At 42.0% G+C, this 18,343-nt stretch overlaps 1 protein-coding gene across 1 annotated transcript in view; it reads left to right on the top strand.

Moving 5' to 3' along the window:
* PTPRT (protein tyrosine phosphatase, receptor type, T) overlaps positions 1–18,343 on the top strand; it is a 975,109-nt gene that overhangs the window by 496,317 nt on the left and 460,449 nt on the right. Inside the window, exon 8 of the mRNA XM_006881719.1 lies at positions 2,286–2,582. Coding sequence (XP_006881781.1) covers positions 2,286–2,582 — 297 coding nt within the window. The remainder of the gene's footprint in view (positions 1–2,285; positions 2,583–18,343) is intronic.

Here is an 18,343-nt window from a genome sequence, read left to right as displayed (position 1 = left end):
GGCTCTCTGTCATTCTTTAGTCAGCCATGAATTACAGAAGATGCTTCCCCAGAGGGAAAGATCAGAGAACTCACGTGACACCCAGACCTGCCCTCCCTCCTTCCTTCCTATTACTGCATTGACAGAGGGAACCACCTTCCCGTACAAGTTCTGATAGTACCAGAGAGAGGACAGATAGAGTCCTTGAATTCAACTACTTACAAATCATTCAGGACAGAGAACAGCATAAACTCCCAAACCAACTGCCTCAGAGTCAATGACAACACATAGCAACCTTTGAGGACAGAGTGGAACTGCCTAGTGGGGTTTCTAGCCTATAAATATTTGTAACAGAACATCTTTCTACTGTCAAGTTCATGGGCCTGAACCCCTGACCTTTAGGTTAGCAGCTAAGCTCTAACCACCACGGGCCCCTACTTAAATCCTAAGATGCATTTTTATTGCTATCACCGCACGAATGACAACTAGCATGTAGCAAGTGTTATTAAGTGCCAGGTGCATTTCTAACTGCTTCGCAAGCAGTGGCTCATTTAACTCCCCCATGTGTTCCCATTGTGAGCACCATTTTTCTTATTAAAAAGAACACATACACACACACACAGAGAGTTGTGTACCATCAAGTGGGAACTGACCCATAGCTGACCTTCCAGCAGGTTTTCAGAGGCATTTATTTAATTGCACGGTCATGTCCTCTCACCCCACCTCTTCCTTTGAACATTTATTTATATTTATATATATATGTATATATATATATAAAATCAATCTTATCCGTAATATTTAGCTGCCTAAACCATGGGCATTTTCAAAATATTTTTGTTAGGTTTTGTCCTATCTAACATGTGTATGTAACATACACACATGCATATACACACATATATACATGCATGCATAAAAACACATGTATATACACATACATATATACACACAAATATACACATACACACACATAGACATACACACATATATACACATACATACAGTATACATACACATACACACATGTACATGCACACATATTTTATATATCTATTATAATAGGGCATAGCAGTGCATAGATACGCGAGTCTGTGGTCACAATTAGTAGGGAGGGATGATGTTCAAAGGAAGAGGTGGGGTGAGAGGACATGACCGATTGGTTATAGAAAGATGGCTCTGCGTAAGTCATTTGGGAGGAAGCTGAGATGAGGGTAAATGAGTTGAGGGCTGTCTCAGGTCATCGGGAAACGATGGCAGGGATTCTCAATTTGAAAAGGAATTCTGCGCCAACATCAGCAAGTCATGGGTAGGCTGGGCGCTGTGTATCAAGGAAGGTGTCTCCATCTAAGGCTTGTGTATCTCATAGTGGTTAGTGAACTGAAGTGTTTTAGTTGGCTTTCCCGGGGAATGATAAAAGGGTTACTAAAGTGGGCAGGCTCCTACATTCCTGTGGGGCCAACTAGGAGGGGGCTGTTGGGGAAAGATACTGACTAACCGTGAGGCCGGATCAAGCCTGCAGAGGCAGCTCAGCTTTGGGCGTAGACATGAGTCTATGCCCAAAGTTTTCGTGCTCTTGATGGTACCCAAAATTTTTTTTGTCATTACCTTTATGGACCTTTTAAAAACTTTACAATTTCTCATTACATCCTTTTAAATGTTTTAAAATCAGATGACAGTCACATGGCGTCATCAACTATTGCAAAGCAAGGGCTTTGGGGGCATACAGCACATCAGACATTGTGCCAACACCTCTTTCGAGGGCACATATTTCCGTCGCCCCAAAGAAGATCCTGTAAAGAGTTAAAGCAGCAGCTATCACATAATTAGGCCACACTCCCCCCTCTCCCTCCAGACAACCTTTTCATTTGTATGTTGAGTATGATTTAAAGCAAGGAACTTGGGTTTGCCCTTTCTTTAGGTTCATGCTCTTTTAGATGCGTGCATTGAAGGAGTGTGGCAGAAATGGATTTAGTAGGGAGAAGGTAAAGGAAATGGGAAAGATCCAGCAGGGACCTGAAAAGCCCAGGTATTGGTGGGCATAGTCCAGTGGTGATTGATTTTATAAACACCATGTAGGGAGAATGATTGTTTGAAATATAATGTCAGCGAAGGAAAATATAGGGAAAAAATTTAACAAAAATATAATAAACAAAAAATATATTCATTGAATTCTGCATGTGACAAAAAGCACAGAGGTCCTGGTTGCATGAAGTGTCCTCTTGAAGTACACTGCCGCCTGCCAAGGGTCACCCCCGCCCACTTTGCTGCCACCCCCTCAGAGCCTGTCTCTCTGTGTGCCTCTCTTTCAGACCCAGTGCATGGCCCACAGAACGTGGAGATTGTGGACATCCGCGCCCGGCAGCTGACCCTGCAGTGGGAGCCCTTTGGCTACGCGGTGACACGTTGCCACAGCTACAACCTCACGGTGCAGTACCAGTACGTGTTCAACCAGCAGCAGTACGAGGCCGAGGAGGTCATCCAGACCTCCTCCCACTACACCCTGCGGGGCCTGCGCCCCTTCATGACCATCCGGCTGCGGCTCCTGCTGTCCAACCCCGAGGGCCGGATGGAGAGCGAGGAGCTGGTGGTGCAGACGGAGGAGGACGGTGAGCTTGGGGGGCAAGTGGACTTGGGGATAGGGCATGGCTCTCAGGCGGGAAGACTTACAGCAATCTCCTTTTAATAAAGGATCATGAAGGCTGCATCTTGCACAACTCCAGGGGCCATCCCCTAGACAGATTTGCCACAGATAGTTATATGTGATCCTTCTGAATCACCTCTCTCCCTTCTCACTTTGTAACACCCTCTGTGCACCCCAGTGACTCCCCTCCAAAAGAGACAGAGCACAGCATATTGTCTAAGTGTGTGAACCCAGGAATTACATAACCCCAGATCCTGCAAGAATTCTTGCTTCCACACTCACACATTCACATTGCCACCAGGTTGGAACTGACTCGTAGCTAATCCTCCAGTGAGTTTTCAGAGACTGTAAATAGCTTGGAAGGAGACTGCCCGCCTTTTCCCGTAGAGCCGCCGGTGGATTTGAACCCCCAGAGAGGCACCACATTTGGCGTTGTAGCTCCTGTGGACTATGCTATAGAGCTCGCCTGCAAGTATTAAGATCAGAAAATATGAGCTGCTCACTGTTCTCTCATCTACCCCATGCCTCTGAATTATACTGAGCAGTTCAAGACACAGACCTGAACATCACTCTTGTTATTATGTGCTGTTGAGTCATCTGCCACTCAACTCAGTGTCCCTGTGCACAGTAGCTCTGAACTCTGCCTTATCTCACTATCTGACATACTTGCCCCCATTGCCACAGTCACTTTGTCAATCCACGTCATTCAGTGTCTTTCCTGTACTACTACACTGTCCCTTCACCCTTCCAAGATTGATGTCCTTCTCTAAGGACTGGTCCCTCCTGGAAACATGCCCAATGTATGTGAGATGGAGCTTTCCAATCCTTGGCCCCAAGGAGCAGCTTGGTTTCACCTTCTCCATGACAGAGCTGTTAGTTCTCTTGGCAGCCATGGTATGTTCAAGAGTCTTCTCCAGCACCCAACTCAAAAAGGCATCATTTCTTCTGTCATCCCTAGTTATCATCCAGCTCACAGATGCATAAGAAATCATTGTGATGACCACAGCCTAGAACAGGCACACCTTAGTCTCTTGCCTGGCATCATTGCTCTTCAGCACTCTGGAGAGGTCCCTGACAGCAGATTTTCCCAAAGCAACTTGTCTTTTGATTTCCTGACTGCTAGCACTAAGAGTGTTGATTGTGGAACTGAGCAAGATGAAATTGGTAACAATCTCAATCTCTTGTCTATATCTATCATGATGCTGATAATTGGTCTGGTGGCAAGAATGTTTTCTTGATGTTGAGATATAATACATATTGAAGATTACGGTCTTTAACCTTTTGGAGCAGACACTTCAAGCCCTCCTTAGTTTCAGCAAGGTTGTGCGTCCTTCATAATGCAGGTTGTTGATACATCTTCCTCCAATCCTGATGCCATATTCTTCTTTGTAGAATCCAGCCTCCTGAATGATTTATTCCACATACAGACTGAAAAGGTTTGGAGAAAGGACACATCCCTGGTGCACTCCTTTCTTGATTTTGAACCATGCAGTGTTTACAGGCTCTGCCCAGACAACTGCTTCCTTGTATAATCCCATGAGCATAATCATGTGTCCTGGGATTCCCATTCTTCTCAATATTAGCCACTATTTGTTGTGGTTCAGTCAAATACCTTTGCATAGTCAATGAAACACAAATAGACATTCTGTTGGAAGTCTCTGCTTTCAGCCAAGATCCATCTCACATGGGCAATGATATCCCTAGTGCCATAGCCTCTTCTAAACCCAGCTTGTATTTCTGGCTGCTTTCTGTTGATGTACTGTTTCAGTAGCTTTTAGGTAATATTCAGCAAGATTTTGCTTGTGTGTTAAGAGGCTGTGCTGAAATCCCAAAGACATACAGTTTGAATCCTACAGCTGCTGTACCAGAGAAGGATAGGCAATCTACTCCCATGAGATGAACACGATGTCCTTCAGTCTGCACTTGGGGCGGCAGCAGCAGTGGGGACCCAGCCTCTGGCACTTTGGCTCTCTACTGACCTCATTTTGCAAAGCACCTCAGGCAGTCTCAGTCCAGCTCTTCGCCCCTAATGAGCCTTTCTAGTAGACCTGAGTGATCAGTTTACCCCTTCCTCCATCCAAAAGACCAAGGAATATACAATTAGGCATTCAGTGTATAACAGCAATATGTAACAAGAGGGCATCCCAAAGGGAACTGGGGGAGGAAGGAAAATGTGCAACAATAAATGAATGAAAACCCAACTTTTCTGTAAACTTTCATTAAAATCAGAACAACAACAATAGCAAAAAAAAAAAGCAAATGAAGAAAACAAAAGGCCAAATTGGGCATCCCATCTTGGCTTCATTCTGCAGCTGGATCAGCTACATGGAATTGTGTTAAATGCAGTTTCTGAGTACTGGTTAAGCTGACAGAAGCGTGCCTAGAGCTGGCTCCATTATTTCAAACCTACACAGTCCCGTATCCCACAAGGAAGGTTGGCACCCCTGGAGAAGGGAGACTGGGGCCACACAAGCTGAGTGGGGCATTCCATCTCTCAGTCTCCTGGTTTCATCTATTAAATGCAGTTGATAATAACATCTCTACCTTGTAAGTCATTGGGAGGACTGAACAGAACGGTATACAAAGGGGTTGGAATAATGCCTGGCAGATGGTCAGCTTTTCATGCAAATAGTGTTTTGTTTGCACTACATTACAGACAAAACACATCTTGATAAAGGATCCTCTAGTACAAGCAACCCAGAAACCATCCAGTGAGCCAGGGAAAGCAAGCTCTTCCTAGCTCTAGATGTGCTAATGGATCCTACACAATGTAAGTTGGACTCCCAAGGAATGAGGTGCACTCAGGGGGATTTAAAATGCAAGGAGGGAGGGGTTCAGTGATAGGTGCTCAGAGGGAGTCCCTGCTTCTTAGGGAGGACTAGTAGTGAAAACCAGCCTGAAAATTCAAGATTTTGGATCAGCAGGGCCTGTTTTCCCAAGGTGCTCCGTCCAGCTTGGCTATGTTCTATCCACTGCCTACTTATGTCTCAGTAAATCCCAAGTCCTATCATTAAGGAATGTCTGCTAAAACATCCTTTTCCCCTTCTGGTTGCCAAAGGAAGGAAAAGATCATGAACCCTTTTAAAAACAATGTGAGAACAGCAGTACTTTGAAATTAAAATTTAATTAAATATCATTAATAAAATATTACCTCCTACGCTTCCAAGATGTTTGGACGTTATCATACAGAAAATATCAACAGAAGTCACCAGTCCTTAGACCTGAAACCCCACCTCTGGGACCACAAGGCAAGTCTCTGAAGGAGGCAGCACCATCTGTTATGCCACATAAGCACCCTTTCTGCCTAAAGATCTGGGAGAAGGCCCCACCATCTCAAGGACCACCGGAGGATGGAGCAAGGCTCTCTCATGGATTAACTGCACCTCCCTTCAGGGAGCCAAAAAGCAAGCTCTCAGAGCGAGCCAGCAGGATGCACGCTGCTCTCATCAGAGCTACAAAACTGTCTTCTGGGCAATTTGTAGAATTTGTCATTTCAGCACCCTGGTGCCTTTGAGGGGCCTGGAAAGCCATTCACTGCTGGAGAGAGAGACTCAAAGCCTCTGCTGCTTCACCTAGGGTGCAGCTGCTGGTAGACTGAAAGGGCTTTTCATGTTTCCCTTTCCTGAAAAATGTCACAGATGGAACCTCCACACACTTATTTGGGGGTTACTTCTCTACCTATAAACAAGCCACAGCCGAGGTGGTAAAATTGACGACAGGAGCATCATGGCGCTGAGATTATGGACTGTCAGGTGAGCACCTACACCGGGCATCAAGGGGGCTATTGTTCACCAACCTGTGTACTCCTTCTCTAGAGATCAATCTTGCAATGTTTCAAAGCCAGAGGAAAAAACTGAGTAACACAGTACAGAGAAGACCTGTAAGCACTTCACCTCAATTCAACATCTGGTAACAGTTACAGTTCACTAGTTACTTTTTTCATATATTTGTACACATATACACATACACACACATAGGGAGCTCTGGTGGCCTAGCGGAAAGGTGCTGCACTGCCCACCCAAAGTTACATAGCTCTAATTCACCATTGCTCCATGGGAGAAAGATGGGCAGTCTCTTCCCATGTGGTTTAGTGCCTCTGAAACCCTGCTGGAGGGTCAGTTGTCAGTTTCTACTTGATGGTACAGAACAGCTGCGTACACATACATATAGATGTATGTACACATGAAGCCTTGCTATACTCCAAAATAAAATTTAAAAACACCCAACTCAAGTGCAGTAATTATGCCAATAAAATTTATGATGAAAATAATTTCACTCTTGTATAGAATCTTGTACACACATTATACATGGATTTACACATGTAAAAGTACACACACAAGCATATGCATTCCATTCACACATCTACATAGTTGTTGTTAATGTGCTGTTGAGCCGTAGCTGACCTCCTCATAGGTGATTCTTCAGTGGGTTTTCAGAGGCTACAAATTGCACAGGAGGAGACTGCCCATCTGTCTCCCTGATGGATTCAAACAGGATGCCTTTGGCTTTGCAGTGCAACTCCTTACCCACTAGGCCACCAAAGCCCCTTGCCATGCATATATAGTCATACATTTTCACTCATGAATGCACACATACAAAAGTATACATTAAACACACATTTATTGCTTGTGCACATAAGCACACAAACATGCACACTTTAAGTATGTGATAGGATGACTGGATATCTTGGCTTGTCCTGGACTTACTCAGTGTTACAAATCAAAGTTTTGTATTCAAAAAACTGCTGGGAAAATGTTGTTGTTATGTGCTGTGGAGTCATTTGCGACTCATAGCGACCCTGTGCACAACAGCCCTAAACCCTGCTCTATCCTGTGCCAACTGCACTGCCTCTGACACACCCATCCTGACCACCCCAGTCACCGAATCAATCCATCCCATAGAGGGTCTTCCCCTCCTGCACCATCCCTCCACCCTCCCAAGCATAATGTCCCTCTCCAAGGACCCGTCCCTCCTGGCAACATGTCCAAAGTATGTCAGACGAAGCCCCAGAATCCTTGCCTCCAAGGAGTAGCTTGGCTTAATCCTCTCCAAGATGAATCTGTTTGTTTTCCTGGCAGTCCATGGTACATTCAGTACTCTTCTCCAGCACCACAGCTCAAAGGCATGTAGGTGGCTAAAATAAAATGTTGTCTAACTATCTGAACGTAAATTGTGTTAAGTCATAAGACATGGCCCATACGCTCTTCAGCAAGTGTGGCCTGTGAATGGGATCTTTTCTTACACACATTAAGACCACATAAAATCTTTACAAAGTTAGTATTAATTTAAAATCACCTTCCCTGTTCACTTAGTAATTTTAAACCTGATTCTATGTGACAAAATCAGAATATAAGATATTTGGAAAAAATGCTACATAGATGGTGATGTTATATTGCTTTCTTTTGTTTTTAAATTGTGATTTGAATGTTTAAAAAGCATTTTGATTTTTATGTAACCATTCATATACATTTTTCTTTATAACAGTTACAATGTCCACCATGTTTAATGATCAATTGACTTTCCTTTGACCCATTTTAACAACTGTATGTTATCTATGCATTCAGTTTTTACCCACTCTCCTTCCTTTCTCATCCTTGATAACCATTCAAGAAAGATTCCAGGTATAAATCTTTCTTCAGCTTTTTATAGTACTGCTCTTAACACAGTATTTGTCTTTTAATGACTAATAACACAGAGCATAATGTTTTCTAGATTCATTCATGTGGTATAGCACTTCACAAATCTTTACAATTATTTAGAGTTGTATAGTACTCCATTGTGTGAAAGTATTATGGCTTCTTGACTTACTCTTCAGAGTCAAAGTCAATTTCCCTCAAATCTAATTCAATTTATGATCTCATGTGTCAGAATAGAACCGGGCTACATAAAGTTTTCAATGGATATATTATATTATCTGAAATAGGTTTCCAAACTTTTCTTTGAAGCCACTAGGGTAGTTTAGACTTGAACTACTAACCTTTCGATTAGCAGCCACGCATAAAGATTATTTCCACTACCCAGGTAACTCCATATCAAATCAAGAGGCACATAGTATCTAACAGTGTCTGTTGGTGATGCTGCATTTGCCAGTTAGATAAAATGGGTACCTTTTACAACTCCTTCTCTGTAAATGTAGTATCTTTTTGCCTTTGTAAATGAACAGTTAATTTGAGAGGTGGTGTTTTACGATTATAAATTTCTTTGTACCAAATAACATTCTCCTCAATGGTTTCATCACTCCTTGATAATACTCTCTTCAATCAGTTATTACATAGGTGCTGATTAAAAGGAACATTTTTCAATCTGTCATTCACTCTACTCCTATTAGCTTGTATTCTTTAGAGAAGATCCTTCTCCTTGTCCCCATTCCCATTTTAGCATCCCCACAGACTCATAGATCATGGGGATTTTTTTAAATTCACCATATTAAAAGCCACTGCTATCATTATTCTCCTTGATGCTCAAATTGTCCCAAATATGGCCAGTGGGAGTCCCTTTAAGCTGGTTCTTCTGCTACATCTCCATTAGTCTTTCTTGCTCTTTGTGGACAATAAATTATTCTAGACTATGCCTGTAATATCCCTAGCCCTGAAATCAACCTCTTAAGAAGTCCTGATTGCTTTCAGTGGGGGGAAAAATGATAGTCCAGTATTAACATACACATCTTAGTGTTCACAGTAGGGTATTACTGCCTCTAGATTCTTTAAATAGGTAGCCCTGGGGAATATAATGCATCAGTTTTAAATCATGAGCTTATACTGATTCAAATCCAACACTTGAGTATTCCTCTGCACTGTATTACATTCCATATGTAATTCTCCCACAGTGAGAGCCTTGTTTCTAAACCATCACATGCTTTTTCCTTTACTGTTTCCTGGAGAGGGTGATACAAAGTTGCTCCTTGGAGGCAAAGATTTGTAGACTCTGTCTCACATACTTTGGGCACACAGCCAGGAGGGACCATCCTTGGAGTAGGGCATCATGCTTGGAAGGATCGAGGAACAGTGCAAGAGAGGAAGACCCCAGATGAGATGGGTTGATAACTGGGGTAATGAGGGTTGGTGTGTCAGAGATAGTGAGGTTGAGTCAAAATAGAGCAAATTTCAGAGCTGTTGTGCATAGGATTACTATGAATCGTAGTTGCCTCAACAGCACATAACAACAACAACAACATATTCAAAGTAAATAGTTCCATATTTCAGAGGTCCAAACTATATAAAAATTCACTCAAGGATGATAGTGTCACCAACCCTACCCTCCTTCACTTGTTCCTATCCACACCTGAAAGCTAACCATTCCCATCTGCATAGGGTTTATCATTCCCATATTTCATTTCACAGAAAGGAAGGAACGAATCCTTTTTCTAATATTTCTTACATGAAGGATAAGTAGTAAAAGATGTATGGGGCCCAAAGGAGGAAGAGGTGGAAGCAGAGGGGTGAAAATGTATAGGGGTGACATCCCAGGGTTACACAGTTTGGTGGGTGAAGGGAAGGGTTGAAGGAAATGGGAAGGACCGAGCAGGGACCTGAAAAGACAGGGTAATGCTGGACAAGGTCCAGTGATGATTGATTTTATAAAACACAATGCACCGGAATGACTGTATGAAACACTGTTATCAGTGAAGAATAATGTGAAATAATGTATGTAAACTTTGTGATCAAACCAATATAAAATTTTTAAAATAAAAAACAAATCACAAAAAAAAAACCAACCACAAACAACACACCCAGTAATACAGTTTGCATCTTTTCTTTTTTGCTCACGTACTGTTTCCTGGAAAGGACTCATTAATTGATAGAGATTTTTTCCTTATTCTCTAACTGCATGGCAGCTTATTTTGTGGATCTACCACGTTGATTTACGTGCCATCTAGTCAGACCTGCAGCAGGTTGTCAGAGGCAGAAAGTTACACAGGAGGAGAATGGACATTTCTCCTGCGGAGCAGCTGGTGGATTTGAACCATGCCCTCGGGGTCAGCTCCTTACCACGAGGCCACCAGAGCTGCCTGTGGCTATGCCACGCTGTTGTTACGTACCCTCGACTTGCATACAACTCATAGCAACCCTGTGAACAACAACAGATCTGAACCCCTGTCCTATCCAGATCCACCCTCAGCCTCCCAAACACACTTGAGCCCATTGCTGCAGTCACTGTGTCAATCCTTCCAACCAAGGAAAGTCTTCTCTCTCGTTGACCCTTCACCTTTCAGAGCATGATGGCCCTTTCCAAGGCATAGCCTCTCCAAACAACAGACCTTAGGGAGCTCTGGTGGCCCAGTGGTAAAAATCTGCCCTGTAAAGCTGAGAGCACATGGTTTGAATCCACCAGCTACACCTTAGGAGATGGATGGGCCATCTAGTTCCATGTGATTACAGCCTCTGAAAACCTGCTGGAGGGTCAGCTAATGGTGTCAACTTGATGACACATAAAACATGGCATATCCACCCAACAAATCATGGTGTACTCAAATAGTGCCTTATAGACACTTAGGTTATTTCCATTGTTGGCTGTTGCTAATACTGTTGTCGTTAGATGGTATCAAGTCTACTATTACTCATAGTAATTCTATGAGAAATAGGTCTGAGCCTTGCCCGACTCTGTGGCATCCTCACCATCTCTGTCAAGTTTACGCTCATTACTGTAGTCAGTGTGTCAGTCCATCATGTTGAGGGCTTACCACCCTTTTGCCTCCCCTCCATCTCTGGCGATATGATCTCTCTTCCCAAGGACTGGCCCTCTTCTGACAGCATACCCAAAGTGTGTGAGAGCAAGTTTCAACATCTTTGACTATTAAGCATCACTCTGCTTGCATGTCCTCCAATGCAGATCTGTTTGTTCCTTGGGTGACCCATGGGATATTCAGTCTTCTTTCCCAACACCATCATTCAAAAGCCATCGATTACTCTGCTGTCTTTCGTATTCATTTTCCAACTTTATATGCAGAGCCAACCACTGAAAATATCATGACTTGCATGAGTCACACCTTGGTCTTTAAATTTGTTTCAAAAAATAAGGACATTTAAAAGTATTTAAAAAAAATAGAGCTTAGTAAAATTAGTATAATAAATGCCATATGTTCATATAATTGTCATTTACTATGAATAATCATATACATTACTTTATTTAACATAGTAAATTAAGCTTGAAAAACCTCACACATTCTTGTGGTAGGGAAGACTTGTCATGTCCCCAAGAATAGCATTTTTATTTCATATGCATCTCTAAAAAGCCAAATCGTTTGGCTTCTCCGTGCTAAGCTAGGAGGCTGGCATGTTGCTAGGGAGAGGTAAATGTGTAATAAGAAGTCGTGGGGACTGCTGTCTGCAAAAGAATAAAGTGAGAGGAAATGCTAAAAGGTAGTAGCGAGGCAATAAGTAGAGGAGTCCAGATGATGTCGTGTAGGGAGTCAAGGCCGTTTGCACCTTGGCAGATCCTGAAGGCGTGACTAGAGCTTAGAACATTCTAGATGCTTATAAAGAGAACCCAGAGACGTACAAATTGTAAAGTGAGATGAAAGGATGTTTTCTGAATGACCACTGTGAGCTATGCATTGTGCAGATATTATGAGGAATGGGAATTCCAAAATACATGTGCACAGATACAGCTTGTACATGGATCAAGAGGCAATCATTCAAACAGAACAGGATTCTCCATGAGCTCAAAATTAAAAAAACAAGCAAAACCAACTCAATGGTAGGGCTATATCCCTTCATCTTATTTAATCTTGATGCTGTACAAATCATCTGAGAAATGGTGCTGTGTGAAGAGGACTGGAGCAGGATTGGAAGATGGATTAATAACATATGAGCATAACCTTAATCTGCATCATTTACTAATGAAGGTTAAAGACGTCAATATGGATTTCACCAGAGTGTGAAGGAAGTGGAAATCCTCACAACTAGACAAAAAATAAATAAATAAATAAATAAAAATAAAATTGTCAATTGTTTTCCTTGTACTTGGATCAAGAATCATTAAAGCAGCAATCAAGAAATGAAACTATGTATTACATCAGGCAGAGATGCCAAAAAATACATTTTACAACATTTTTTTCATTTCTAAAATTTACAAAACCTACAAAAGTTTCAAAAAGCAAAGATGTCACTTTAAATAATAAGTTGCGTTCAACCCAAGAACGTGGTTTTCAGAATTTTCTCATATGCGTGCAAAAGCTGGACCATAAAAGAGGAAGATAGAAAAAGACAGAAGATGATGCATTCCAACAGTGATGCTAGATAAGAATATTGAATGTACTGTAGATTACTAGTTTTGTTGGTGTGTGCTGTCGAGTCAGAACCGACTTATAGCTGACACTCCAGCAGGTTTTCAGAGGCAGTTAAATCACTTAAGAGGAGATTGTCCATTCTCTACAGAGCAGCTGGTGGATTTAAACCACGTGCCTTTGGGATCGCAGCACTGCTTCTTTACCACTAGGCCATCAGAGCTCTTTTGGATTACCAGTAGAACGAATTACTCAGTCTTAAAGGAAATAGAGCTAGAATGCTTAGAAGGATGGAGAAGTTGAGACTTCTTATCTTGGCCATTGTTCATCAGGACAGCTGATTGCTAGGGAAGGGCAGTATAGTTGTTAAAGAGTCAATGAAAACCATTACCAGAGAAGGGCACTACCTTTGTTGAAAAAGCAATTAAAACAATTTTTTTTAATAATCCCAAAAGACCTTAATGAGATTGACATACTTGCTGAAACGGTGGACTTGCCCACATCAGTGGATCATGTAGATGGTGCAGGATTTTGTTTTCTGGTCAATGTGATGGTCAAGACACAATGTCTACTTGGCCATGATTCCTTGGGTTGTCATTTATATAATGAGGTAATGTAGCAACTATGTAATGATGTGATCTGCTATGATCAGTCCTGTTCCAATAATATAAGAGAACTGGGATGAGATTAAATACCCTTAACCTAGTCATAGCCCTGATCTCAGGTAGGGGAGTTTTTCTCATTTTGGGGACTGATATTGAAGAAAAGGGCATAAATACGTGTATAACACATGTATACACACAGCATGTGTGTTGTTGTTGTTGTTGTTGTTGCTGTTAAGAGCCATCGAGTTAAGTACTATTCATAACGACCCTGTGGACAAAAGTTCTGAACCCTGTTCTATCCTGTGCCATCTTCACACTTCCTTACCCACCAGAGCCCACTGAGGCAGTCATCATGTCAGTCCATCTGGTCAAGGGTCTTCCTCTCCAAGGAGTTGCCTCTCCTAACAACATGCCAGATGTATCTGAGGCTAAGAGCAACTGCTTTGAGGAATAAGGGTGGGCCTTTTCTCATGTGACCAACTGCCTCTGAAAATGTACTGGAGGGTGATCTGTGGGTCATTTCTGATACGATGGCATATGACAATGTATATACATACATGCTGTCTGGATTTTGCTCAGGCTGGACCCTGACCCTGGCTCACCATTTCTGGATTGTTGTTTTGTTGTGTGTTTTTTTGTTTGTTTGTTTTTGTTTTTTTTAACTTGAGCCAGCAGCCTGCCATATTTCTTAGTAACTTTTGAATCAGTCTTAATGAAGTGAGTCAGGAGATGCTTCTTTTCCTGAGGTCTGGCCCAAACGCATGGGACTTGCCAGCCTCTGGGAGGATGTGAGCCATTTCCTTTAAATTCCTCTGTCTTAAAAAAAGTATGTGTGTGAGAGAATCATAGTTCCCATATGTATCAATCATAGTGTGCATAGATCATACATAGCTTCTCTCATATATGCATGAATGAATATATAAATCATATGCATGTAAAAATCCTTTTCTCCAATAAGAATAAGATATCTGAGTTGACTGCAATTGTCTCAATCTATCTTTTATCCATAAAAGTCACTTACAGACTTTGGTGGCCCCTGACTCATCCTCAAATTACTTAGATTTTTCTCTAGTTCTGTGCCTCTTTCCATGAGTAAGCAACCAACCAACAGATATGGCTCCTGTAACAGAGGCAAAAATCTGGCCTAGACAAGATCATCAGGACCTGGAATAGAGGTCACCTCTCATTGACTGAGCAAGGCAGAGCCCTGCACTTTCCTACACGCCAGTTCATCTCTCAGCTTCCCTCTGAGTTCACTATCATTAACCCCACTTTTCAGATATGGACATGGAGGCCAGGACAGTTAGAGGAAAGATGAGAACTTACCTTGATAACGTTCTTTTCCCTTTATGTTGAAATGAAAATTTCCCTTAAATTACCACCTGACTTTAAGGCACAAGAAAACATCTGGTTTAATTACAGTGAATTTACATGAACCTACTGACAAGAAGCACAGTTAAAATTAGCAATCTTAGTGTGCTTTTTTTTTTAAAGAGAATGAAATTATAAAGTAATTAACCTTTGTTGCAGAACTCTGTCAAAAGGATGGAAAAGCCCATGCTGTTAGAAGAAGAAATGAAATTGTGGAAAGGGAAAATGCAGATTCATTAAAGAATTATATAGAGAATGAGAAAAGGGGTGGGTAACGCTGCACAAAATTAGAAGACGGGGGGAAAATTAACCCAGAAGTCTTTTCACAATCAAAGTAGAAAAGAGCATGAGAGAGACCTAGTTTCATCAAAAGAAAGTAGGCCTACTACATTGAAAACTGCACCTTGAATGGCAAACAGATCAGAGTCACCTTGACCTAGGGCTCAGACACCCTAGCTCTGTCATCAGTGGGCCATTTGCAGTCTGAAGTACCCACATATCTACCAGGTTATTGTTGGTAACAGTTGTCTAGTCAACTGTGACTCATAGAGGACCTATAAAGAACAGATCTGAATCCTGCCATATCCTGTACCATCCTCATCATCTCTGAAATATTCAAGTCCACCGTTACAGGCACTGTATCGGTCTATCTCATCCTTCCCTTCTTCACTGACCCTCCACCTTTCCAAACATGATGTCCTCTTCCAAGGACCGAAGGATGGGGCTGCATCCACGTTTCATTAACTACTTTGTTACACTGCTTTGAGAAAATGCATTATGTTTCTGTAAAACGGGAATCGCATCACACATCTCCTTACAGTGTACTCTGGTGGCCTGAGTAGCCAATTTGGCTGGCAACCCGAAGGTGTGCAGTTTGAATCTACCAGCTGCTCCTTGGGAAAAGATGAGTGGTCTTTTATGTGACTTCTAGCGTATGAACACCCATTGGAGGATCAGCTAGGAGTCGATGCTGACTCAGGAGCAATGTGTTGACATGAACGTGTAAAAGCATTGAACTTACAAAAAGTTATATGAAGTGTTGTGTCTCCAGCCCAACACCAGACATAGTAGACAGTTTTTTTTTTAATAAAAGTTCTGTAGCCAGGAAAATACAAACAAGAAATCTATGAAAAATGTATTGACCTTGAAGAGACCATTCTCAAAGAAACACTGTTGTACAGAGTCACTGTGAAGTGGACGCAACTCAGCAGCACCTATGAACAACAAGGTAGCCTCTCTATAATCTCAATTTCAAGTGTCAATTCAACTATGTCTCCTACTCAGTCCCTACTTTCTGGTATATTAATTCCAAAAACTTAACCCCATCAGGTCCTGCTACCTATTCACTCCCTTCAAGGTCTTCTCTCCAAACCCTTTATATTCTGACCCGTAGAAGCTTCTTTGGACAGAGTAGAACTCCCCGATACAGTGTCTCTGGCTCTATAATCTGTACAGGAACAGATGGCTACATTTTTTTTTTTCAATAACAACTGGTAGATTCGAACTTCCAATCCTTCTATTAGCAGCGAGGTGCTTTAAGAACAGTGCACCGCTAGGAATAACTTCAACCCTTTCTTTCCAGCTTAAACTCCTTGGCCAGTCATTCCAGACACTCCTTTGCAGACCCCATTCCACATCCCCACTCTCATATCCTGGATCTTATTAACTACAGCCCACCCACCCCCCACTAACATCTCATTTTCTTCATATCCCTAGTTTAACCTTTATAGCTGAAATCATATCACCAAACACATTGCCTGTTTCATTTTAATCCTTGAGCACTTACTCAAGCAGGTCTTCAGACCTGCCCAAACAGAAGCTCAAATTGACTCATGTTGTTGTTGTTATGTGCTACTGAGTTCACTATGTCTCATAGCGACACTGTGAACAGTATCTCTGGACCCTGCCTTGTCCTAAGCCAATCTCACCGTCTCTGACACACCTGCCTCCACTGCCACAGTTACACTGTCAATTCATCTCATCCAGGATCTTCTGTGCTGACCCTCCATCCTTCCAAGCATGATGCCCTTCTCCAAGGACTGACTTCTCCCTCCTAACAGCATCTCTAAAGTATGTGAGATGGAGTTTCAAAACCCTTGCCACAAAGGAACAGCTTGGTTTCACCCTCCCCAAGACATACCTATTTGTTCTCTTGGCAGTCCATGCTATGTTCAGTACTCTTCTCCAGCACAACTCAAAGGCATAGATTCTTCTGTCATCCTTAGTCATTGTCAAGCTCTCAGATGCATAGTAAGAAATTGCAAAGACCATGGGCTGGAACAGATTGACTCATAGCAACCCTCTGGTTTCCAAGGGGTAGGGGGAGTACACGTTTTTCTCCCTTGGAGAAGCTAGTGGATTCTGAATCCCTGCAAAGATGTATGGTCTTTTGGTTAGTGATGCACCATGTCTCTCTCTCCCCTTGTACTTTAATTGTGAAAATACTTGTTAGTAAAAACTCTTTCCCCCTCTTGTATTTTATTTTTATGTTTCACCAGAGTTCACAGAAATCCCTCTCAGAGAATATTTTTTCCTTGTCTTCAGACCTCGAGAAGGTCTACCCTTTTTCTCAGTCTCACTTGAGAATCTTGTTGTCTACTTCAATCTCATTTGAAGAAACTCCCTCCAGCTCTTATTTAAAACCACCCACGTCCACACATCCACTTCCTGTTTCTATGGGTAAATGATTGGCTTGTTTTGTAAATAAAGGCTACTATCCACTTACTGTACCAAATCTTCTCTTTCTTCACTTGAGACATTCCTCCCCTTTTCACATCTGATTTCCCCTCCATCGCACATCCTTTTCATCACAAACAAGAATATCCCAAACCAACCAGTCCTACTTTTAGCTCCTAAAATACTACTCATTTTTCTTCTTCTCATCTCTCTTGACTGCCACCATCTGTCAGTTTGTCATATGGTGGTGGCTATGATGCTGGAAGCAATGCCACTAGTATTTAAAATATCAGCAGGGTTACTCATAGAAAGTGGGTGGACCCGTCAGCAGAGCTTCAAAACGAAGACAGTTAGGAAGACTGACTTGAGAACCTGCTGAAGATTCCCAACAGAATCAACAGAAACTTTATGGACTAAAACAGAGTATTGCATGACATAATAGGAATATAAATGCTCTATGCCATAATCTATCAGTGTTCTATGACACAGTATGGGTATGAATGATACATAACATAGTATGTCAATGTTATGTGCCATAGTATAGATGGGAAGGCACTATGCAGTAGCCACAACAGTGAACTCAACACAGCATCAGTCATGGAGATGACCCAGGGCTGGTCAGTGTTCTTCTCTTACATTTAAGGTCACCATGTACCAGAGCTCCTTCAATGACCCCAAAAAATATCAGTGTTACTTTGTTAACTCCACCAAAGTTACTCTCGGATCTACCATTCCACCAAAAATTCTTTTATGATCAACCATAGGTTCACAGTTCTAAATCAAATTGTCATTACTTAGAGAAGTAGAGCTTTCCATTTAGCCAATCAATAGTACTTAACTGAGCAGACT

This window comes from Elephantulus edwardii, unplaced genomic scaffold (assembly GCF_000299155.1).
Source record: "Elephantulus edwardii isolate Elephantulus edwardi_28Jun2011 unplaced genomic scaffold, EleEdw1.0 scaffold00015, whole genome shotgun sequence".
In the NCBI taxonomy this organism is placed as follows: Eukaryota; Metazoa; Chordata; class Mammalia; order Macroscelidea; family Macroscelididae; genus Elephantulus; species Elephantulus edwardii.
This window is presented reverse-complemented; position numbering and strand designations above follow the sequence as displayed.